This window comes from Varanus komodoensis, unplaced genomic scaffold, assembly GCF_004798865.1.
Source record: "Varanus komodoensis strain SLA01 unplaced genomic scaffold, ASM479886v1 scaffold1, whole genome shotgun sequence".
NCBI classification, from domain to species: domain Eukaryota; kingdom Metazoa; phylum Chordata; class Lepidosauria; order Squamata; family Varanidae; genus Varanus; species Varanus komodoensis.
Genome location: NW_025335268.1, coordinates 16,570,647 through 16,596,420, shown reverse-complemented (window position 1 = coordinate 16,596,420; position 25,774 = coordinate 16,570,647). Strand labels below are relative to the sequence as shown.

Here is a 25,774-nt window from a genome sequence, read left to right as displayed (position 1 = left end):
GCAAACAAAAGGGGCTTTGCATCAGGAAACAGGAGATTGTGTTAGTGGCCTCCGTTTCATCTGGGGGTGGGTGGCTCTGTAGTGGTCTCTTGTGCTTTGATCAGCAGCTTGGTAAGAAGTAGGTTGCTGTGCACTGCTTTTAGAGTGGCTGGAATCGGCCAGCTGCAGTTGAAAGGTGCCTTGGCGTTCAACTGCTTGACAACCCTACTTGGGTGGGTTTGAAGGTCAGGGCCATGCTGGATCAGATCATGGGTCCACCTAGTCCAGCATTTTCTTCATACAGTGGCTGATTGTCCGCAGGAAACCCCCAAGCAAGACATGAGGGCAACAGCATCCTCCTGCCCCTACACCCCAGCAACTGCTGTGCATAGGCACACTGCCTCCAGTGCCGGAGATGGCATATCCCTGTTACCTGACCTTTGTGCAGCTTGTTTGCAGATCAACTTGAAAAAGCTGGACATCCTTGATATAGGTTACTGTCCCTTCCCTAGTGTGATTTGCTCCTTACCAGTTGCTAAGGGGAATTGGTTGTCTAAGTTACCTTAAGTCAACCTGGTAGTTATATGCAGAGTTGTATGTTGATACAGATAGCATTTGTCTCTGGTGGCCTTTTAAGAGGACATGGCTCTGAAAACCTTCCCTGCACATTGGGCCTACCTTAACTCTTGTTTTTGCTTCAGTACATCACAACCCAAGCTCCTAGGGAAGCAGCTTGTGGTGGGTGAACTGTCTCAAGAGCTGGCCAAGCCAAGGTTCACTGACACAGCAGGGTAGGAAGTGCCATGGTGCAGTTACAGATGGGAGAGCACCCTTTCTAAAATATGATAACCTTTTAGTCACCCCAGAAAGGAAGCTTTGCAAAGGCCAAGCATACTGTCAGGGTATATGCCCCTAATATACGCCCTTTATGCAAGCTGGTATGCCTCTGTTAGCCTCAGTTTCTGTCTCCCCTGCTCGACTTTTGCAATCTTGATCTGCTCCCAAATCCACTCTTGTGCATGTGGAGTAATCCTGCTGATTACCGCCCCCCCTCACCCCGTCATCACTTACAGATGTTGCCTTGCCATTCCAGATCCAGCCTGTTGAAACAGTGTAAATACTGTGGTGGTTTTTGTGGTGCTGACCCAAGACCACAAGTGGCTGTGTTGATTCCAAGGAAACCAAATCTACTGATGACCTTGGAGAAGCCTGGAGTTGCATGTGAAGCTGGCATCCCTCCTGTTAATCTTTCCTACAATGCCATCTTTGTGTGGCATTTCCCAGAGCAAAGAAACAGGCCTCTGCATGGAAGTGTGGATAATCTAGGATTGCTCTCTGCCAGGCATAGAGTGCTAATGAACTTGCACTTCAAGCGGCTTAGTGTCAGCACCTTAATAGGTCTAGAGTGGCGGGCAGCATGCACATGGTTTCCACTTGCATCGCCTTTATAATGAATGCACCACTGTTCACTGGCATTGCTAGGTAGAGACACACACATGTCTCCATGCACTGACAACATGTAGTTCAGGTTCCATTGTATTAGTTCCTTTGCAGAGACAGTCACTGCCACAGACCTGTTTGAGTCTGTATTCGCCCAAGTAAGGTCTCCTCATGTGGGCATCTAGTTTCTGGAATCTGAGCGCCATTTTGTCTCCAAAGAGGACTACCCTGTCTTATCTGTGAACAGACACTACGCCTGTGAGAAGGAGGGGGCCTGGTAGCTAAAATTCAACCCAATATCATTTAGCGGTATGGAAGGTGAGAAATCTGTAAATCTTGTAATCTGTAATATTACAGTCTGTAATATATTGTCCATGTGATGCCTGTTTGTGTGTGTGCTCTTAAAAGATTTATTATGTTGGCCACCTGGATCAGGAATTGTTCAACTTTGCATTTCCTTGTTCCATTAGAAGACAATCCTCATCCTCTCTAGGTATGTTCATAAGTAAACATGTTGAGTTCAGTAGGATCTACTTTAGGGTCGTTTAGTATATTATTGAGACCTAAAGACACAATTGTATATACATTTAGAGGGAATAAAACTTTCAGAATGCTGGGAGTTGTAGGACTTTTCACATCTAAGCATAGATAGGATTATGTCTTAGTTTTGCCATTGATTGAGTTTTGCCATAGTATTATTTTTTCTCTTGGGTTTGAGGTGCTTGAATGTGACCATTCTGTGAATGTGACTCATCCGATTCCTTCTTTCCTCTCCCTCTGCCATTTCTTTCATTCTAGATCATGAAAATTAGACAACTTCAGAGTCAAGGTGTAACTCAGATGACCTTCCAACAGCACACGCGTTGTGAATGCAGGTGAGACTAAAGAACCTTCCTGGTTGCATTTGGAGCAGGACTGATTGGGTTATGACTGTTGTGATGGGCATCCAGCATTGCAAGTCAAATTGTACTGGCTGGGGGAGGGCTGTGGTTAATGAATTCAGGCTTGACCAAGGGCATATATGTCCTTAGTGGCACAATTTTCTTAATGGAATAGTCACCAGCTGTTGTGTGTCTTCACTGCATAGTGCAGACTGAAAATCTAGAAGATGGAACAGCTGGTTGAGAAGCATCTTAAGAGTGGCCAAAGAGCCAGAAGTTGGTAGTTGGTGCTCTTTTACAAACTGTCATAGCATATGTGAACCTTTCCACCATCTGAGGCCTTATATCTTTGGACTATAACTCTTGTCTACCCCAGTGGTCGGGGATCGTCAGGGATGTTGAAGGTTATAGTCCAGAACATCTGGAGGGCTAGGGAGACATCTGGTTGGGCTAATTGTCAGCAAAGGCAAAGATCATCGAAAGAGTGGGGCTAAGATGGTAGACGTGATGCCTGTGTGTTTAGTGTTTGGTTCCCACCTGATGATGATCCTCTATTCTTCCCTTGTAGACCAAAGAAAGACATCAGAACTACACAAGAAAAGTAAGTGACCTAGCTTACATTTCTTCCCTCTTTGGTGTTGGAATTCCCCTGTCCTTCTCTGTTGATTGGAAACAAGAGCGGTTCTCTTCAGAGCTGCACCTTGAATCCATTCCTTGTGGACAGACACAAATGTGTAGCTTTGATTGCTGTTGCTGCTTTTCTGCTTGAGGACACTCTGAGATTGCTTCCTTATAATATTGCGTGAAGAACAGCAAAGGAGAAACAGAATCCCCCCTTTGGGAATGGATTCTGGGTGAATGCTTCCTTCCATGTGCCATTGCCACTGTGAATGCTGGAAATCATAGCCTTTCTCTCTCTCTCTTGCCACTTGAGGAACATTTGGTGACTTATTCACAGCAGCTTAGATCCCTAACATCAACGCTGTGGATGTGAGCTTTGCTGCCTCTCTGCCAAGCAGGAGAGAGCAGCCATCCATTGAAAAAGCTGAAAGTTGAACCCCCATCTGGGTATGACCAGTGATCATGATGGTGATCACGATGGGTGGAATGAATCAAATAAAATGACTCAGGCTGACCTCCTTGACCAGACTTCTTCAACTTGATGCTGTTAAGATGTTTTACTCTACAACTCCTATCGGCCATGCTGGTTGGAGCTTATGGGAGGATGTAATCGAAGACACCTTGAAGGCATTGAATTGGAGAAGGCAGTGGGTGGGTTGCCTCATGGGAATCAGACTGGCTGAGGCTCCAATGTGTAGCAAAATTCTGCTTTCAGCTTTGTGTAGTCTAAAGCAGTGTTGAATGAACAAATGAAGAAGAAAAATGACAGAATGTCTGTCTTCCAAACAATATCAAACATGGGTAAATTTCACTCATACCTTATAAACACTCTATACAAGTGCATACCTGCAATAGGAGGGCATGCGTAGAAATAAACTCTCTGATTTGGTAAGGAAGCTTGGCAGAAGCGGGGAGAGAGAGAGGGGGGTAGAATCCTAATGGCCGCTTTGTTGCTCTTCCCGTGTTCCAGCCTTCCCCCTGGAATTCACTTTGTGACGCTCTCATGGGGATAGCCCAGGGATGGCTTGGCTTGTTCTCTTCAGACTGCGTAGAAGAGTTGTTTTCCGCTGAATGGCAAACTGACTTAACTGTGCGTGAGTGTGCTGCCGCAACCCAGTGAATGCTGGTCCTCGGGATGTGGCCGAAGCCCCCCATTCCTTCATCGTGACTTTTTCTGCCTCCTCTGTTGCCCAAGCTTCAGGTGGCTGCGCATCGCTTTGCAGCTCTAACATCACATGGGCATTCTGGTTTGGGTTTTGCTGAAAGTCGTCCTGGTCTTGATGTTTTTCTGGGAGCAGGGGCTGTTTCTGGTTCTTCCCCAGAGATTTCCCCAAAAAGTATAATTTCTTCTGCCCCCCCTCCCCCGCCTGTAGTTCCAGCTGTGTTCTTGGGATGCTTACAGTTAGGAGGGAGAAATGAATGCTCACCAGTGGGGTTGAACACAGCCCAGGAGAGATCTTCTCAGTTGCTCTCAAGGGCAACCTCATCATTATAGCTTCTCCTTTCTACGTGGTGAAGATGTACTGCCTCTGGGAGAAGAGAATACAGAAGTGGGAGTGAGATGGAAGGACCCTCTCTGAGCACTTCTGTCACAAGGGCTTGTTGCCTGAGCTTTGCCTGCCTTCTTTCTCATGAGCATTTCTCCCTTGGTCTCATGTTAGCATGGGTTCTGCAGTTACCCTGACTTCCACATGGTTATGGGGAGTTAGAGTGAAGCATTCTTTGCTGCTGATGTTCCAAAGAGACACACATAGGAAAGGGCTTGGAGTTTTGCCTGGCATTTTAGGTAGGGCTTGAAAAATATCTCATATGAAATCACAGGGCAGGGTTGGGGGACCTGTGGCTTTCCAGATGTGGGACAGAAACTCCCAGTTGGAGGGCCGCAGTCTGCCCACCTGGCCTAGAGAATTTCTGCCAGTCAGTGACCTTGCCTGCACAGCACAGTAAGCTGGTATTTATTTATTTATGTCTTTATTTATTATTTATTTATGTCTTTATTTATTTATATTAATCCTGCCTTTTTCCTTTCAAGAAACTCAAGGCAGCTTACATAATTCTCCTCCTCCTCCTCCCTCTTACCATGTTGTGCAAACCCTGCACAATGGCCTGGTATAGGTTGGTAACCAGAAACAAGCCACATCAAGAGCCCATGGCTTTTTGTTGGGCTGTTGATAGTAGCTTGTTAAAACCATAGACTGTCATGATGTGTGGACATGCGACTGTCATTCAGGGGTTGTGCCAGAAGGCTACAGGTTGCCTGGCCAAATCCTTTCTGCTGCACAGTTGATTGAAATCTTCCAGGCAGTTGCTGTGACAGCATGTTCTTGTCACACCCCCTCATCCCTCTTGGTTTGCTCATCCCACCTCCCTTCTGCATTTCATTGCTTCCCAGGAAAGTGGTGTGTCGTGTGCACACTGCATTCTGTTAACTCAATTGCTCTTATCTGTGCTGAGTGACCTTGGAGAAGATGGCTCAGCTTCCAAGTTTAGTTGTGTCTACATCCCATACTGCTGAAAAACAATACCAAGTGTGGCACTTCTCAGCTTTTAAAGATGCTTTAAGGGTAGGGAATGCTTGAGGCTATCTAAATATTTAGAGACAGAATTGGAGACTTATTGAAACTTGCATCTTGCATCCCCAACATCTCATGTTCAGGACCAGGCCTTGACCTGCAATCCCTCCTTGCAAACAGAACAATGTTAGTAATCTAAGGCTCAGCTGAAGGTCTTCTTGCTTCTGGGGGTGTGGAAACCAGTGGGATGGGAGCTGCTTCTGAAGTAGCCCACTCCAGAGCTACATGGCTTACAGCTACTTTTTCTGACATGAACCAGCCATGGCTCAGAAGGTTCTATACTTGGCAGAGTTCAAAATGGAGGCAGTAGACTACTTGCCCCCTCTTTCACCTGCGGCGTCCTCTCAGGCATCACAAGTGCCTCAAGTGATGGTGGCACCTTCTTATGCCCAGGCCACTGAAGAATGCCAAAGCTACAAAAGATGAAATAATTCTGGACTGATGCTGAACTAGGCATATTGATTGAACTCTGGATCAGTCCAGAGGCACAAGAAACCCTACAGTGTAGATTGTATGATGTTCTGATACTCATTTTTTTGAAAAGTACAAGGAAAAGCTGCACCGGCTGAAGAGGTTTATGGAAAGAACCCACAAGTGGTTGAGTGTTGAGCTGATCTTATGACAGGCTATTAATTGTCTTGCTGGAAAGGAGCATGTGACACCTAATCATACAGCTTATGGCAGAATTCCATTGCCACTATGACCAAGACGTAGCCATTGCCCCACCCCCAAAGGCAACCCCTTCGCCCACCTGTGATTCCTCCTCTGCTCCATCAAGGAAAGTATATGCAGCATGGACAGTGAGGATGCTTGGACCCCCCCCCCCCAATGTGTCATGGCCACATAGAAGCAGCATTATGCCACATCATATTGGCTACCGTTTCACAAGCCAGCTTATCCCTCCAGCAACTGGAATTGTTGGCGTAAGACATTTGTGGAGCCCGGTACCTGGTCTGGGAGTGGATCACTGCTTTCCTTGCAAGCTTGCTCCAGGGACAGGGGCCCAACTTACTATTCCAGCACTAGCAGACTCACAGGGTTTCCTACAGTGCAAAGAAACTCATCCATACCTGCCTGGGCATCCCTGGCTTCTTCCAAGTGCAGGATGCGGAGACGGCCGTTTGGGAAGTGCTCTGGAGCACTTTTCCAAGAGAAATGCACCCTGGACTTGATCTCCCTTCAGATGTCGGCACTTTCAAGATGCCTGAAGCCTGCCTGCCATCTGTGGGTACCAGCCTGCCAGCTTTCAAAATACAGAGCAGCTCTCACGCCACGTGATAGTGGATTTTGACGTGCACAGGCACTCCATGTGTACAGGCCTTCCAGAGCTGGCTGAAGGGGTGTGTGGAGGGAGGGAGGAGCAGGCAGCAGGAATGAAATGGACTTGGTTTGTCTGTTTGCTGACCCTCCAGAGGCAGGAGTGGAGGAATTGGCTGAATTTGAGCAGCAGCTGTTGTGAAGGGCAGAGCAGCTACCAGTGGAGGAGGAGAGAACCACTCCAAGAGAGGCTGCAGAAGTGCTGGGGGAAAGGATAGAGGACCCGGCATTGGCTAATGTTCAAAGAGAGGCACAGTAAAGGAACAAATGGAAAACTGAGTATGTGGAGCTTGCAGGGCCTTGGTTCCTCCCACAGCAGTATCTGCAGAATATACATAAGAACTTTTCCAGGAACTCCACACTCAGAAGCATAGCTGGAGAACACTTGAATCTTTTGGGACTGTATCGGCAACACACCGCTCAGAGCACCTGCAGTTCAGGAGAGTCGGTGCACGAAGGCTTGTACTGGAGAGGGCTGTGGCAGAATGAGCTGTGGCTGTGGAAAGGCAGAATGGTGTTGTGCCTGAACTACCAGCAATCTTAGAAGCAGCTGTCCAGGGACAACAGTCTCCCGGTTAATATGCCTACATAGACAGACTCCCACAGCAGTTTCTGCATCCGCCTGGCCAGGCTCCATTTCTGCCAGAGCCTCAGCTGCCTTTTGAGCAGCGTGCTTTGCTACAGCTACCATGGCTACACCCCCAAGACTCTTGCCCTCCTTGTGTCACTTTGGGCTGTGATTTTGGGGTGTGGTGCACAGATCCTACAGTGGGACCACAGCTCAACCAGCTGCTGTGGGATGCGATAGATGTTGGGACCAGTTGGGAAAGCAGAGCCAGTGCGGATGAGACTATGCATGTATGAGAAGGCCCGGACGTTCAGTGGCGGCAGCAGTGGGCTGTGATTCATGACGTTACAGCAGAAATAACTGTTCAGTTCTTCTATGATCCCTTCTAATGGTACCTGTGCCTCCAGTTGGCATCCAGCCACTCTAGTGCATTTCTTCCTGGGCTGGCACATTCTGCTTTGCAGATACTGACATTAAATAGAGAGATTGCTTGGGTGCTGCAGCAAGTGCACAGAGGCTGGAGAACATGATCATAAGGCCAAGCAATGCAGGCTGCAATCCTGGTTAATGGAATGGATCACAGGGGTCTGAGCAGGCAGAGTAAATGTTGCAGCTCTTTTGTCTCCTGCCCCTGCTGGTCCCTGCTAGCACTGCCTCCTTCTCAAGCTGCCTGAACAATCAACCAGCAGTCCGTTCAGCTGCCTCCTTTGCCCACCCTCTCTCTTGATCAAGGGTTTCACTACCCAGAGCTGGCAATCACTTGCGCCTCTCTCTTGCGAGATACAAGTTCCCCAGCCATGCCTGTTCCCATCAGTTCTGTAATAGTATCCTAAAATTCAAACCTGAGAAGCAAATTGGCAATTGTGGCTGCCATGCAACGGTTCTGCAGTGCTTCATGCAGCATTGCGAGAAGCAGAAGAAACTGCTCCTCTCGTGGCTCCTGTCCTGTTAGCAGCTGTGCAAGCCTTTCAGTAGCTTCTCTACCAAGTTGGATCAGTGGAAGGACCAGTGATGTGGTTTGGAAGAGATCTGCAGTATGCTCACATGAACTCTCCATCTGATGCACCAGAGGATGGTGGAAAGGGCACACTTGGCTGTAGCAACTGTGCCTAGGGTTTCGCACCTGACTGCAGGCTTGCGCTTGCTGTGCTCTGGGCATGCGTACTTGGGGTATATGACTGGGATGCTGCACCTTTCTACTGAGGTTTCTGGCTATACCAGTCATAGGCTGCACTTGACCCAGTAACTGAAGGCATCGGCCCAGCAATTCAGAGATGAAATGCAGCAGTTCACCCATCTGTTCCAGGCAGAAAATAAGGTGCTTGCACTGTACAAACCGGCATTCAACCTGGGCTGCTTTCTGCACAGCACCACCTTTAGTGTCTGGAAATCACAGCCTGCAAGATTTTCAGGTAGATGTTACAAATCCTGAATCTACATCTTGCTAATGTAATCAAAGTAGAGATTTGAGGAAAACCTGCTGGAAGGATTCTGTGAGATTGGGTGAACCCTGGAGCCTCTTTCTTTTGACTCCATATGTGAAAGATTCCAAGTATTCCAATTTTCCCACAGCAAGGGCAGGTTCTTGGGCATGTGCAGTAGTGTCTCCAGGAGAAGCCACAACACAGTGGCCTTCTGGAATGCAGCAGTGGCAGATAATGTAGCCACACTCTTTGCTATGTTTATCCTATCAGTGGATGGGTTCCCAGTGCATCCTCTCAAGTAAGGGAACCAGGTGTTAGTGCTTCAGTGGCTCATGTACCCATCCTGCACCCCGAGGAGGCCCAAAGGAGAGAAAAAGAACCTTCTACTGCCACACTAGGGTGACACTATCAGTGGAGAGATGGTTTGAGAGAATCTGTGCTCTCTTTACATCATTCTGGATGTTACGGAAGACCTAGAAGTGGATGTTAACAACGTACACTGCATCCTTCACAAATCTGTGAATCAGGGAAGATGTGCTCCTGCAGCAGAACTTGGAGCTGCTGAGACGCAGCCATGAGAACATTTCCATTGCCATCAACACCAGCTTGCTCCACACCCTCTGAATCCTTGGTCAGAAAAGGCATCACCATGAAGAACAAGCAATGTAGCTACAGCTGACTTCACCTGGGACCATTCGTTGTACATTATCTATGGCAGAGTATTGTATGTATCTGTGCCAAGAGGCACTCAGGACTGTTGGTCGGAGCGCATAGTGAGTAGCATGCCCTCATGGAGGGTTCAGCAGCACTGCTTTCACAGCTCCACACTAAATCAAGCACTTGCATGCTTCATATGTAACTTCATCTTGTATAACCTGAGAAATCAGTTAGTAAACAGTGCATTGGAATTCTGAGTCAGGTGTGTTTCTTGGCCTTTGTGGAGGGGCAGAGGCATGACTGGTCCAGGCAGGAGGCAGTTGGTGGAGGAGGAGGAAGGATTTGGGGTTCCAGGATCAGCAAGTGTACACAAGGGGACGTCATCGCATTTCCCCTGAGGCCGCTTCTTAGCAGTCAGCCCAAGGGGGTGGGGGTAGAATTTACTGCTACCTTGAAGTGGCCCCTAGAAGGAAGTGATCAATCAGTGTGGGGGAGGACGGAACTGGCCAATTAGGTACTGAAAGTGGACTTGAGTTCTGTAGCATCTTCCAGCACCAAGCCAAGATCCATAAGCATGTGAGAGGAGCAGAGCAGGAAGAATAATTCCTCTGGCAAGAAAAGGCATCGGGGCAAGCAAGAGGGCATTTACTGCTAGTAAAAAGTTTCCAGTGGGAAGCAATTGGTCCAAGCAATGATGGAGCAGACAGCAATGGAAATGGGAGCATTCCAGGAGCAGCCAAAAATAATGCACACACAGAGCATAGTAATGGCAAAGAAGGTGCTGACATAGCAAAGTCCTGCCAGCAGTTGCCTGCCCTCAACTACCTCAAAGGCTCCAGGAATATGTGTTATGAATGGGTGGGGAGGGCACAAGAAAACGACCCCCCATAAACTGCTAATTGCTCAATTTTTTGATGGCCACATTGTGACTTAGCCATGGGTTAAACAACCCACTGTGGCTTAATATTCCCATGTAATATGTGAATTGATCTAGTGTGTAGACCAGCCATTCTTCAACCTGGTGCTACTCCAGCCATGGTATGATGGTAGTTGCAGCCTCTAACATACCTGGAGTGGCATAAAGATGAGAAAGGCTGATGAGAACAGCACTAAGCCAGAAGGATCAGGGGTTCAACCCTGGCATGAGGCAGCACACCTCCTTAACTCTTAGTGAAACGATGGAAAAAATCATCCTCGTCTCTGCTTTCCCTTGTCTCTACCACTGTGAGTTGGCACCAATTTCTCTGCTTCAGGAAGGGCCTGCGTCATCTCGTAAGGGGCGATAGCTGGGGAAAGTTTCCTTGCCACTCGTACATCACAGGTTGCCAACAGGGACTGAGAGGCAAGTGAGAAGTAGCAGTTGAGTTGAGGTCCTCTTCTCGAATCGTTCTTCACCTGAGCATGGCTGCTCTATTCTCAAGGGTTCGTGTGAGGCACCGGTGGCAGTGAACACTATGCTGGACTCAGGCAGGTCATGAGAGCACTTGTCTCCAGAGCGAGGTTGAGGGGAGACTGAACACGTGCACTTTTCACCCTAGAATGCGAAGCCACCTCCCTTTCCGCTTGTTGTCAGCACAGCTGGTGTCTGCTTTCCAGTTGTGCTGTGGAACCTTTATAGAGGGCTCTCCTGAGGGCAGCTGCAGCACCTGTTGAGATGAGTCAGGCGCAGAGGTGTGAAAACCTGGGAGAAAAGAAAAATATTCCAAAAATAAAAAATAAAAGTGGATAGGAGAAGGTCTTTGGGCCTTCGTTTCGCTAGGGGCTCTGGCAAGGCACACGTGGTTGCTCAAGGGCAATTGTTGCCCCTCTCTGCAGTGGTTTCTCCCCACTGGTGGATGACCAGCTGTACCTTGGGATCTGGTGATGTCCCGGCCTCTTTTCGGCCACCCCTCCTTCTGAACAGGCCAAAGATGGTCCCATCTCTTGGGAAACTGGCAGGCCGTAAGCTGGGACACATGTGGGTCCAAGTGGAGAGGAAGTTGCACGGCTGTGTTGTGCTTCAGTTTTGCAGTCCATGTGGAAAAGATTGGGCAGACTGGGTGAGAAGGCTGGAGGCAGAGCTTTGACTTCCCAAACCTCCCTCAGGTGCTGTTCGTCTCCCCAGTGTAGAGAGCAGTCCCTTTCCCCCACCCTTCTGTTTCCTTCCCTTTCCCCCTTCTCTCTCTCTCTTTCTTTCTGCTTTTTTTTTGTTTTGTTTTTCTTCCAGAAAATCAAAGCGAGGAAAGGGGAAGGGTCAAAAGAGAAAGCGCAAGAGAGGCCGGTATAAACCACAAAACTTGTACGTTTGCATCATGTGCTTGTAGACTCTACCCTTTCCCCGTTTTCCTCCCATCGTCCCCTCAAATCAAAGCACCTGCTTGCAGTACACCTAATTCTGAACAGACCAACAAGCAATGGCCACCCACTTTCCAAAATCGAAAATTCCCCATTGGTGTTGCTGGTGGTGGTATAGCTCTGGTGCATCAGGATCAGCGGCCTAACCGGGCAGGGCTCCTTCCCCTTGCTTGTGATGATTCTCTCTCTTCTGAAAGCTCAACCACAACATGAAGGGACAGGCAGGCCCACTTGTTCTGCTGTTGCTGCACCCTGCGATGCCCTTGTGTGATTCCTTCCCTCTTCTCTTCCCTTAATATACCCTCTGCTTTCACTTCAAGCCTGACAACATTTTAGGAGGCTGGCGATGAGGGCTTGGTGCTTGCCATTCATTCATGCATGTGTGTGTGTGTGTATGGGGGAACTCATGGTAACACTAACCGGAGAGGAACTAGAGGATTCTGGGATATATGAGAAGTGCTCTCTTTCACCTTCTCTCCCTCTGCTGGATTTTGTTGGCTTTTCCCTTCCTCTGCTTCTCAATTCACCAAATTCTGCATTGCCAGTAATCTCTTAGATGGTGTATCTGGAGCAGGAGGGGATTTGAAGAGTTCCTGTTTAGATTTATTGGGGAAGACCCAATACAATTTAAATTTGAATAGGAGCAGCTTCATCCTGGAGACTTCTCTGCTCCCTTTCTGGTACCATTGGCCCCGGTTTAACACTAGCAGGAGTTTCTCTCTAGGAAGAGATGCCACTGTGGAAACTGACATTTTACGTTCCTGGCTTGGCAGTCTCTGTTAAAACAATGAGGAGCTCAACCATTTCAGCCTTGGCAAACTGGTCTAATGCAGGATTTGTGGATTATATAGTGGCAGAGAGCCCATTTCTGTCTCTTAAAGCTCTTGTAAGTGTCAGGACGCCTTTGGGGTGTGTTGACCACCAAACAGTGCTCTGAACTGGCAGAGCTGGGTGTGTGTGGGGGGCAGGGGTGGGGGCAGGGGTTGCTTCAATGTTCAGGGTGTTGCATGTGTAAATTTCTTCCCGCTAAAGCGCTGTAGCTTAGACCTCTTTCCTTTTGCCTTTTTGCAGTCACTGTGAACCTTGCTCAGAAAGGAGAAAGCACTTGTACAAACAAGATCCCCAGACCTGTAAATGTTCCTGCAAATTCACAGACTCACGTTGCAAGTCGAGGCAGCTTGAGTTAAACGAGCGCACTTGCAGGTTTGTGTCCTGAAGGATGAAAAACACCATACCCACACGTGTGCGATGCACACATACATGCACATTAACTCAGAGAGAGAGCAAGAGAGAGGAAGTTTGCTTCTTGCTGGCTTCTGCTGCCAATGTTCTCTCCTTTCTTCTGCTTGATAAGGGCAGGGGCCAGTCTAAGGTTACCTGTCCGAAGTGATGAGCTTCCTGTGTTCTAGTAGGGCTGGTCTGGAATGACTGCAGATAAGGTGCTATTAGCCTAGGCCATATTCCTTGGAGAAGAAGGCAGCTCTTTTCCTGCTGCTAAGATTCCAAGAGAAGGACTTGAGGCCTTTTGTGCTAGTGCATGCATATCCCAGTAAGTTGCTGAAGGATGAGACATGTTCTTTCTGACCCATGCTTGGAGAGCTTTGGGTTTACTTTCACCCCCTTGAAATTTGCTTTTAATGGATTGAATGCACTTAAGACCGGGCCATAAGGCATGCATACTCTCCTGCTCTCTCTCTCTCTCTACTTTACTATAAAGTGTGTGTCTCTAGGAAGACTGTGGGACTGGCCCTTTTCTCCTTCCCTCCATGTTGTTTGAGTGACCGTGGAAGAGATAAGTGTATGACTAAGCATCTGGGCTAGACCACAGGCAGCCCAAACTAGCAAAATCTGTGTTAAATGCAAAGGGAATGTCTGAGATAGACCTCCTGAAAGGACATGTGGGGTATCTCTATATGCCTTGTGACCACAAATGCCAGCTTGCCAGTTCCAAAAGTTCCAGAGTTTGCTGCTGCAGAGGGTCAAATTACACTATACATTAATACATAGTGTGCAGCCGACCTTTCTTTCTTCTTCATTCCCAAGTGAGTGTGCACAGCCGTGATCACAGGGACCATACCACTTGGCTAGAGAAGAACCAAACCTCCCCCCCAGCTATGTGTTTCCTTAAATGCACCTTTTGAAAGACATGAGCTGCAGAGGGGATGAGAGGGGGTGGAGGAGGGATTTGGAAAGCAAGTGGCTGTAGGATGAAGGATTAAACCTTGTGCCATGGTCCTGATCTGGACTGGGGCCCCACTTGTTTGCTTGTGACCAAAAAAGAGGGTCAGCAGGGTGCTGCGTGTTGACCACATCCTGTTACTTGATCACGAGAGTTTCGGTACACCGACTTCATTTGTATTTGGGAGACCGGCATTTATGCCTGAAGAGGGACTACCTGCTAGCCTAGGGGCAGATGTGCATTCAAGCTTTCTGAACTTCTGCAGTCCCCCAGTGCAAAGACGCAGTGTAGGCGGTCACACATACTTAGTGTGATGGTGCTGTCCTAAGAGCCTTCTCCAGCCTGCAGCTCTGCACATAGTTGCAAGAGTCAAGCACCTCTGGGAGGCATCAGGGAAGGCTGGGGAACATTGGTGTGGGGATTCTTCCTCCTGTTATCAGTGCCTGGGAAGCTCAGTTCTCCGTGGAAGAGATCAGGATCCTTCTCTCTGTGCAGAAGAATCCTAGGGGGGGTTGTAACTTGAGTGCAAGATTCTTGGTGCTTCAGAAAAAAGACAGCCAGCTCTTCTTGAGTTACAGTTCACCCTGCAGAAGTAGCCCCTGGAGGGAAAACCAGACAGCTCGCTGCCCTTGACCTTTATGGTTTTCTCTCAAATGATCCAAAGAGCTTGAGATCATCTGTTGCCTGGAGCATAAGGCTATTCCAAAGCAAGGAAGAAAACTATCTGGAATGTAGGGATTGTTCACGCTGCTGTTGGCTTCCTCCCCCATGCAAACTAAGAGCTAATATCCAAGGGGTCTTTGAGTCAGTGCATTGGGGAGGAGGGGAGCAGATGGGACACACTGGGACGGGTGACTTCATAGCCATGTTGAAAGTGGGTACAGATGAACTGTCTGTCAGTCACCTCTGGGGACTGATGAAATCTAGGCCATAAAAGGGCAGAGGCCATTTATCTTCTTTCTCCTGTTTCTATCACAGACAATTGCTGTTAGGCACTAACCTCTGCCTTTTGGCAAACAGTGGAATGAGAGGCACTGTTTTGTTCTCTTTGTGTGCTTGGGAGAACATGGCTTCCTTTGGCTGCATGTCCTCAAAGACAGAACAAGGGTGGGGTGCTAGATTGGAAATAGGATGGGTTGTTTTTTGGCCATGTGTCAAGTTTGTCTAGAGTCGTGCAAGGTTGCAAAAAGACAGCTTCAAAGGCAACAGTAGTTCTTAATTTTTTGCGATATTATGGGGAACTACATCTCCTCTTGCCCAATTTGTCTAGATACTAGGAAAAATCATTTGGCTGGTCTTTTTGCTTTGTAGACTACCTCTTGCCTCTCTTGTCTTCATCTCGTGAGAGAATCCCACACCTCGTTTTCTTCTGGAAAAATAACCTCTCCCCCTTTCTCCCTCTTTTCAACAGATGCGACAGACCGAGACGGTGAGCAGCAGAGAAGAAAGGGGGTGGGGGAACAGCCTTGGTTCTGGAGCTTGATATCTCGCCTGGTCAAAATAAAAACACTAATCCAAATGAACACTAAAATGAAGGATCAGTAGAGCACAGCACTTTTTGAGTACGGACGATGGACTCCGGAAGGAACATTCCCCGAGAACCCGCACAGGATTCGCCTTTCTTGGATTTGAACTGCTTTTATGGAGAGACTTTCCTTCTCATGCTGCTAAATAATAAGAGCCAGGGAGACTGGAGTGGTCTGTGTTTTGGGACTCCCATTTCACATGAATAATATATATATATAATATATATGTATGTATGTATATATAGATATACATATATATATTCTGAGTTTTAAAAACATTGCTAACATTATTGGTGTCTTCACTGGATATACTCAACTGCTGTGGACACAAGTAGGCTACTTGAGGCAGAAATAATAAACTGTGGCTGGACTTCCTCTTCTCGTTGACCCTCTCAAGCAAGCTGGCCCACCAACGTGATGCCTCCCCTGCAGTCTTGCACGGAAAGATGCTTGTAGCGGAGGAGCAGTGGTGGCAGGGGATTCCAGAAACAGCACCTGGGAATACCATGGGTCACTCAAGCAAGGAAATTACTCTAGAAGCTGGGACTGAAGATTCTGTCAACTTCTTTCCTCCCCTCAACTTTTGGCTGCAACCTGGTTCATGGTCTGCTTCTTTGCTGGGCTGTCGGCATGTGCTTTTGTACTGACTTGCTGCAGGAACGTTGTCATGGATCTACATTCTGGCTCCAGCTGTGGGAAGTGGCTGACGCGAGGACTGGTCACCTTGAGGCAGCATCATTGGGATGCTCTGCAGGCTTCCACCCCGGTTGGCTGCTGAAATAAAGGATATCTGGCCAGTGGTGCACAGAAGCAAGAATGGGGACTGGTGTCTATCCAGGCAGTTGAACAGCACTGTCTGCCATTGTAATGCACAGAGCTGCCACTGAAGATACTTAACGGAACATCTCCGGAAAGGGATATTAATCTAAAGTATATATGTACAATAGGTGGGTGTGTGAGTGAGTGTCTGTGTCTGGCTGTATACACACACGAGGTGTTTTTGTGTCTGATCAGTTCGAAATTAGGTAGAGATATTTTGGACCTACCAGTCAATAGCCAATGAGAGCTAGCTTCTAGTCTGGTGAATTAATTCATATTCTCAATCTGTTGTAACATGAATGTGTCAAGACCTCATGTGCTAGAGTTATGATGCAGCTTCGTGTTTCTGTCAGCTATTCCACTGTTGCCTTTTCCACCCCATACACTACTTCTATTGGAAGAAGTATTCAGTTGCAACAAAAGCTTATGGAGCAAGACCCAAGCCTTATTCTCACCTTGCCTGTGTGAACAGGGTAAGCAGGGCAAAAGGCCCAGCAGTGGGGCGCAATGCTGAACTAAGTTGCTCCGCCCCTTCTGTCCTCACCATCTTTGGCATGACTTTTGGAATAGGGAGCTGCAGGCACTTGCTGAGGCATTTGCTTGGTTTAATATCTCAGGCATCCAGTGGCTCTCCACTTCAGGAGTTGTGTCATACAGTGATGTCAGAGGTGGAAGGAGCATCACAACTTGTAGGGCAAGTTGTGCAGCCCCTTTCACTGTCCTTAACCCTAACCCCATGCATGAGCGGTGCATGAAAAGAGCTCCCCTGAAGCACAGATCTAAGAAAGATAGCCAAGACCATGTTTTCCCCATCAACCTTGGAGAATGCATAACCCGTTTATTTTCTTGAAATAAACACTCATCTGGACAAGACCTGTGCTTTGGGGGTGCCCCTTTTCTCCCCCAACCCCAAAATCTTGACCCTGTACCACTTGGAAACGATGTCAGCTTTCCCCAAACTGGTGCTTTTCAGTTGTGTTGGATTGCAATTTCTATGGTTAGGGATGATGGGAATTGCAGTTCTATGCATTTGGAGGATACCAAGTTGGAAAAAGCTGCCTCAGGTTACCTGTTGCTTTGGTGAATGCTCAGTGCTGTATTATTTTGAGAACATTAATTTGAACTGGCTAGGTTTAAATGTAGCCTTAATATGACCAACTCTGTTGATCCTGACTGAGCTGCTTTTGCACCAGAAGATCAATATGTGTACATACAGCACTGGGCTGAGATTACCGGGCACCTGTTCTAGGTCTTGGCAGTCTTGCCCAACTCCCTTTAGAATAAAAGTTCAGGTCAGTGCGACACAATTCAAGGGATGGGTGTTTGGGGTGCAGTTTTGAAGCTAGGCCCAAGACTAATGTCTGATATGCATTGCTGACTATCTTGATTTTACATAATTGTCCCTAACTAAGCCTCTGTGTGTGAGAGAGAGAGTCTTGGGACAGCAGTAAAAGCTTTGTTGTTGTATAGTTGGCAAGCACTCCATGTTGCAGGGATGGAGAGTGCCTTACAGTATGGGAGTTTGGGCCAGGCATTTTGATATGCACAGATTTGGATTAGTAGTTACATAAATGCTCTTGGATAAGAGGAATAATGCTCAGTGCCTTGCAATGTAAAACACTTGAAATGCCAAAGCATCCCAAACCACTAGGCATTTGTAAACATCCTGTTGTGGAAGGAGCTGAGCGGGTAGACGCTTAAAGGCAATGATACAGTTTGTATGCCTGAAGCCTCTTGACTTCCCCAAAGACTTGGTGACTTTGTCTTGCTTTACTGCCAAATGCATGATGAAAATGTGGCTGTATGGGCGGCTTTGCAAATGCAGTGCTATAAACCATGCATACAGTTGACAATATGTGCTGAAATTTCAGGTGAAATGGAAATGGAGGGGTGGGTACACCTCTCCTTGGATTGATCCTAGGAGAGTAGTGCTCACCTTCCTCTCTGTATTGATTGTACCCAACATCTGTGACATGGCAGGCAATGCCCACTGGTTCTAAGTAGATAATGTGGTTTGGATGTTTTAAGATCGGAGGCAGCAGTGTTCCCCTTGAACCTATTCCAATGTGGCTTAAGTAAAATATGCTGGCATTTACTGTGTCAGGTGTGTATACCTGTGTACTGCTGCACGCATGGATCTGTGGCTGGCCGGCTGCTCAAAAGACAGTGAGCCCAGCTTGGGAAACACTGTTTGCCTGTGCCATCTTTTCTGTTTGAAGTGAAGCGGCATACTAAATTTCCTTCCCCTGCATTCGGGCCAGGGGAGGCCCTGGGTTCTGCACCTTGCTCCTCCTCGCCCCACGCCTGCTCTCCCGAAGAGATACAGTGCTGTCAGAGCTGACTGAGCTGGCCATTTGTTTGATATTGTAAATCCATTACTGGGCAATGTGTATACGGCCTGTCGTGGCAGATGCTGAGATTCAGAAACGTATTCACAGTTTCTCTTTTCTTTATGTGGAAGCTTGCTTCCAGTTGCCTTCACTGGATTGGGGTGTATGCCTGGTTCTCTGTTTCAGCGGGTTTTTCTTTTTTTTTAAATTAAGTGATACTTGTCTGTGAATGCTGCCAAATGCCTGTTTGTTTACAGACAAGCAAAAAAAGGCCCACAATCATATTCTTAACCACTATGAAAATCCTCTTCTAGCAAATAGCAAATGTGGTGTGCATTCTGTGTGAGTGCGTATAAGTGCGTGCGTGCGTGTGCACATATGCATTACTGAAATGTATATATACATGCTGTGAGAGGTGGCAAACATTGTTCTATATACTTGTTTAATATCCCTTTTTAAAACTAGAAATTAAAAATAATTTAAACTAGGTATTTTTCAGTATTCTTTGTTAATATTTAATTTTGCTATTTATAAGCTGTACCCTTTTTGGAGGGGACGCGGATAGTGCAGTGGTGGAAACCGCTGGGCCTGTCGAGCGAAAGGTCGGCAGTTTGAATCCGCGCGACAGGGTGAGTGCCTGTTGCTTTGTCCCAGCTCCTGCCAACCTAGCAGTTCGAAAGCATGCAAATGCGAGTAGATGAATAGGTACCACTTCGGTGGGAAGGTAACAGCGTTCCGTGCGTGAAAGCATCTAGTCATGCCGGCCACGTGACCACAGAAAGTGTCTGTGGACAAATGCTGGCTCCCTCGGCTAAGAAACTGAGGAGCACCGCCCCCTAGAGGCGGACACGACTGGACTTAATGTCATGGGGAAACCTTTACCTTTTACCCTTTTTGTACTGTTATGTATAAATTTTTAACTCTCCTGTTCCATCCAATCTCTCCCCAATTGTTGGCAGAGTTAATAACATGATCAGTTATTTAATTAATATCTCTAACACCCACCCTTACACATTCCTTTTGAAGCAAGGGTTATACATCTACATACTATATATATATATTTGGTTATATGTGTGCGTGCGTGCGTGTGTGTGTATATATACATATGTTTATGTATATGTGTAATTCGGATTAAATAGACACTACAATTTTTTTATATATATGTAAGCTTCCCCTGCGCCCCAGAAATATAGAAAATTTACTATCATTTTATTTATTGGTGCTACTGTTTTATCTGTAATGTGGTGAGAAAGAATTCACTCACCACACTGGCTAATCTCAAGATTCCATATGAAATATTTATTTTTAGACAAAAATAACAAATATATCTTTAAAAACCACCTTCTATTGCTTTTTTGTAATAAAGAATTTAATTCTCACATGGTTTTCTTTTTTCCCCCCAGTTTGGTGTTTTGGCTCTGAGGAAACAAAAAAGCATCTACATGCAACTTGTCAAAATTTACTGGGAAAAAGAGCAACACTTTGGATGTACCACCACAATCCATACACTGTCAAACAAGCACATAGGTTGCAATTCTATAGGGTACAATCATTTACTTGCTTAGACAGAAGTTTTAAAAGTGCCAGATGCAGGATTCCACTTATACACACTTAGCTGGGAGTAACATTCAAGAACTCAATGGAACTTCCTTCTCAGTAGGAACAGAGAAATCTCTTCACATTTCAAGTATGTTTTGTTAAATCTGAGAAGTTCAAATACCCAATGATTATTGTGTGCTAGTTCTCATACTGATTTTGAAAATGTGAACTTTGCAAGTACATCTTGAAATGCAAACTGAACAAAATCATCTCTTTCCTGCTTCTAAATTGGCATGCATAGGATTGTCCTAGAAATCTATTGTTTGTCTGATTTTTATACCACCTATTAACCAAAACCAATAAGCTTTTGATGTACTAAAAATCTATTCCTAATTTAAAACTACTAGAGATTGCAGATGGCATGTCTTCCTAGGAGGAGGACTGGCCACATTCATAGGAGAAAACAGGTTTTGCAGCTAAGTGCTGAAGTGACCCATACATCCATTAAAAGCGAGGTATGTGGTAATTGTCTTCATTTAAAATTAGTGTTTTAGTCATGTGCAAGTTGGAGTAATGTAAAACCCACATGCCTATTCACTAAGGCGTCTTTTTGCAGCTCAACTACTCACCAGTGATGTAGTCTCAGCACATTTGGAGGTACCAGGCTGAGGAAGGCTCCACTAAGGTTTTCTTAATTGGGTTTCTTGTCATGTGTTCAAGCTGTGTGGAGCAAGAGGAGGGTTGTGTCTACTAGCCCTAGCACCTATTCCCTTTGGTGCCATCAACATGCAGCATACATCTGTCCTTTTCGTCAGGAACACCAACTTTGTGGTGTTTGTAATCACTTGGAAGGGGAGTGGGCAACCTGCAGCCCTTCAGATGGCCTTGGACTACAAGTCCTATCATTCCTGGCCATTGGCCATGCAACTGAAGGCTGAACTCTAATAGCTGGATGGCTATGGCTTGCCCACTCCTGGCTTGGAGGAGTTCAAAATACCTGACAGATCTCCCTTATGACCTTTTGCTTCTACAGATGAAAGTTGGAGATGTAGCCAGCAGCCCTGTTTGACAGGCCGGGGGTATAGGGCGGTCCCCATAGATTATTTGAACCCACAGAGGGAAACGCCTGAAGGTGGCTCCAGTCTTATGTAAAACCTAAACTTTGGGTTCAGATTGTATGTTGCAGATTGATGCAGAAGGAAGTATCCAAGGTGCTGTGGCTGGTGTTACATTGCAGGTTGGGTTTGTTAGCGGTCGCATCCTGGTGTTGGCAGGATTCTCTAGAAAATCCTTCATACCTGTAAGTGCTGGTAATGTTGCACTGGAGATTGCTTATCCTAGTGCAACTTAGTGTTGCTTGGGAATGTGCCTAAACCGACTAAATGTTCAAGCTATTCTTAAACTACCAGTTGAATATTCGCAGAATATTTTTTTCCAACAAAAGGTGGAAGCGAAGAAAGAGGTGAGAGCTGATAGGACTTTATGTTGGCAAATGACATAGGGGCCAATTCTGTGCATATTTAGAGAGAAAAATCCAGCCTGTCCCAGGCAGTATGTCTAGTTAGGGGGATACTAAGAGTTGTAGGGCTTTTTAATATCTACACATAACGGCTTAACAGGCGTGTGGCTAAGAAACTCTGCCTTTTTATACTGGAAATGCTTATAATTATACTTCTATTGAGTAGCAGGGCTAGAAATGTGGCTTTTAATTTTTCTTAAACCATTGTGATGCCTTATAGGAGGAGCCGTCATTTTACCTCATAAAAACCACTCCCTTCAAGCCATTTATCCGGTGGTAGAATAGCAACATGCTTCTGACTATGATTCTAACAATCAAGGAGCTCAGTTCTGACAGCAAGGTGTCTATTCTAAAGTCTCTCATTAATTCACAGGCCTCAGACAAATGTATGAGCCAGGCATTATCACAGGATTACAGATTACCCATACCAGGGCTGGGCAGACTATGGCCCTCTAAATGGTGTTTGACTGCAGCAGGGACTGATGGAGCTAGCAGGAGCTGAAGGAAATTGTAGTCAGTACAGTGTGGAAAGCCACATATTCTCCATCCCGATGTGTACAGGCCAAAACAATGCCTTCCCTTTGCTTATGCTGTCAGTTCATCTGAAGAGGAAACCAAGTCTGCTCTCATCTCTTCCACCTGTTCCCCGAATGCTGTCCCCCTGCACTGCTCATCTGTCATTTCTAAATCCTCAGACTTCCACACTCTCTTATGTCAATATGCCCACATGAAGCTCAGGTGCCCCTCTTACCATGCCTCCAGGATGTGTAGTATGATGTTACTTTAGGATTATGATTATGATGTTTGATCTGGCAAACTATGTTAACATATTACCACCTGATAGGCTTTGCCTTAGAACAGCCTTCCTGAAGGAGAGCTCTTCCTTGGATACAACCGTTTTCAACTGGAGTTGTATGCCATGGAATTTCCATACATGAATGGCTGAGAGCGCCATCCTCCCATGCCTCTTCTTCTTTCCCCTACTTTCCATACTGCAATTGTAGGGAATGAGACAAGAGATCTTCAAATTACATCTTCCTTCACTGTTTTCATTTGGAGAACCAGTGTGGTGCAGTGGTTAAGAGTGCAGGGCTGGGACTCAGGAGATCCGGTTCTTTTTCCCACTCAGCCATGGAGCTCACTAGATGACTTTGGATCAGTCACAGACTCTTAGCCACAACCAACCTCACAGGCTTATTGCTGTGAGGATAAGATTGAGAGGAGGAGGGGAATTACGTAAGTTTCTTGAGTTCCTTGAAAGGAAGAAAGTGGGATATCTATAATGAATAACTTTGTATTAGTCCCCCTAAATACTACAACTTAAAGACTGCATTGTGGATTATCGAAATAGATCAGGCAGACAGTTTTTATTTTGTGGTGCTCCAACTTTCCATTCGGCATCATTGATATCTCTGACAGGCTGGAGCAGCATGTGAACAATGCTTCTGCAAAGTCCTCATATGCCGTGCCAGAATCAGCAATTAGTATAGCTTGGGAAGAGAGAATTTGATCATTACACCATTATTTTCCTGGAGTATCTAATATCAGCAGGGATGATTAGGGGCTGCCAGGAATTATCAACATCCTTTATCTGGATCTGTATTTAGGTTAAAACCAAGTTAAATCACTTGGATGCTGTCTTTGAAGACCATCCGGAAATGTATCAGCCATGTTACAATAGGCACTTGTTAGCTTTTTTTTTTTTTTTTTTTTTTTTTGAGGAGGGGATTTATGGTATGGCTATACTGGTCATGGCTGGTAGAAATTGCAATCTACCAACATCTGAGAGACCTCACCTTAAAAAGCAAAATGACATGTAGAGATGTTGTTTGTACAGTGGTACCTCAGCTCACGAATGCCTTGGTTCATGACCAAATCAGGTCGCAAACAAAAATTTCATGAAAATTTTGATGTGGGTCGCGAACTCCACACTGGGTGGCGACCGAGATCGCAGCCATCTCCCCCCCCCCCCCCCCCCCCAAGGGGGGGGAGGGCCATGATCCCAGTTGCTTTCGTGCAGGAAAAAAAGGGGCAATTTTGGCCCTCCCCCCCCCCCCCCCGGGGGGGGGGGGGATTTTGCCGTGGGGCCCCCACTCCCCCCAGGGGGGGGACCCCGAAGCCCCCCCCCCCCCCCCCCCCCCCCCGCCACCCAAGTGGGGAGATGGCCATGATCACAGTTGCTTTCGTGCAGGAAAGACAGGTGCAATCTTGGCCATCTCCCCAGCCCCTCTGAGTAGGGAGATGGCCGCACTTGTGCTCAGGGTGGGGAGGGGGAGATGGCCGCGATCTTTTTTGTTCATAGTCACTTTGCTTCACGTTTTTCTGATTTAAAAAATGGCTAGAGAGCGGATTAACCTTATTTACACTGAACCTTATGGGGAAATTTAACTTGGCTCATGACCAATTCGGGTCACAACCAGAGTCCTAGAACGGATTAAGTTCATGAGTCAAGCTACCACTGTAATTTGTTTTACCCCAGAAACTGAATCCACAGATTCAATGAATCGGCAATGGTTCCATTTGTTTAGGCTGGAGTGGCCCGTTGCAGCGGCCACTGGTATCTGAAAGATTCCAGAAAGTTGTCCTGGCATGGCTGGGGCTTCTGCCCAAGTCCTGGTCTTTCTGCAGCATGCATAGTCCTGGGCATCTATTTCAGGCTGACTATTTCTATTCAGTCATTCACAAGGCAGATGAGAAAAAAAAGGAAATGTGCCCAAAACTGGGAAGGAACAGTAGCCATTTAAGAATTTCAGGAGGGCTTGGCTTTCTTTATTTTATAGATGAGGGGACACTGTGTTCTCACTTAGGGTTTGCACTCAAGCTGCTGGACACAACCAGTAAGTCACTTAGCACCTTTCAAAGTTCTGACCATGCACAGGTTTGCATGATATGACAAACCTTGGTGGTTTCTTGCGCAGAATGGTCTGTTGTGTCATCTGAACCCTGTTCTGCTATTTCAGCACTGTATGTTTGGTTTGCAGAAGCCATTATAAGAAACAACGGTCTACTCTATGGTTTCCACACTTTACCATGGTGTCCCTGATTAGTTGAATGTGGCATCGTGGTTCTTCTTGGTGGTCTCTGTGCATCACACATATGGGCTCTGTGCCTGAACGGAGCTTTTTGTTGAGATTTCATAGCTGAAAGCACCTGGTGTTTGGTATATGTGGGATGAGTTACCACCCATTCACTCAGTTCTTTGATGGCCTTTTGTGGTGCCTCAGGAAGTTCTTTTTCCTTTTTCTTTCTGTTGAGCATTTTCTCTTTTTCTAAACGGTCACCCTTCATCTCTAATTTCTGCAGATTGCCTCTTCGTGCTGCATTAAGGCACAAGCTATCTAAATAAGTCTCTCAGTTGGCTGAGAAAACCAAGGAGCCTATGCCTCTGGCCTTAAACATGGGCTAATTCACACTGCTGAGTCAGTTGGGAAAGTGAAGGAGCCTTTACCTCTTGTGGTTCTGGCACTAGCCATGGGCTGTCTGTACCCCCAAACTGGCGGAAAGCCAAGGAGCCCATGCAGTCCTCAGGCCCAGGATTGGCACTGCCAGTGCAGCACTGCGACACTGCGGACACGGGCTGCCATCTACCCTTGGTCCCACGTGGACCTGCCCTCCATGCAACCTGCCTTGGCTGGACTGCTGCAAGGAGGAACAGAATGGCTGAGTGAGCAGCTGCAGCTACCCCCTCTTGGAAATGAAGGGAACCTCTCTTGCTGTAGCAGGTCTCCACTGGGGTGCGCATGCCCAGGAGGATGCCCCACCAGCCACTCCAGGGTCAGGGGTTTGGCTCAGTGCTTGGCCATGGTACCACCTGTGATCCCGCCATCCTCTGGTGCTGGTCTACATAGAAGATGGTGCAGGTGAAGCTTAATTGCCTTCCTCCTGTCAGGCAACACCAGCCCAAAAAAGCTGATGGGCTTGCAGTCAAGTGCTAGGGCCACCCCCGAGCAGGTGCCGCCACCAGGAACTGCACGACACGCTGCCAGTCACTTCAAGATGTGTGGCTTGGCCAGACACTTGGCTATGGTGCTGACTCTTAGGACGCTGTCTGCCAGAAGGAGCCACAAA

General features: G+C 46.9%; 1 protein-coding gene across 7 annotated transcripts in view; it reads left to right on the top strand.

Moving 5' to 3' along the window:
- The window catches only part of VEGFA (vascular endothelial growth factor A), a 118,972-nt gene that overhangs the window by 43,682 nt on the left and 49,516 nt on the right, over positions 1 to 25,774 (top strand). For 2 of the 7 annotated variants that reach the window (XM_044446815.1, XM_044446730.1), the window contains exons 5-9: positions 2,218 to 2,294; positions 2,869 to 2,901; positions 11,667 to 11,738; positions 12,866 to 12,997; positions 15,385 to 15,777. In XM_044446815.1, the coding sequence (XP_044302750.1) occupies positions 2,218 to 2,294; positions 2,869 to 2,901; positions 11,667 to 11,738; positions 12,866 to 12,997; positions 15,385 to 15,406 (336 nt within the window). In that variant the 3' untranslated portion in view covers positions 15,407 to 15,777. Of the gene's footprint in view, positions 1 to 2,217; positions 2,295 to 2,868; positions 2,902 to 10,713; positions 11,739 to 12,865; positions 12,998 to 15,384; positions 19,138 to 20,051; positions 21,332 to 25,774 lie in introns of those variants that run through there. The other 5 variants (XR_006416311.1, XR_006416320.1, XM_044446597.1 and 2 more) reach the window with 5 other exon arrangements.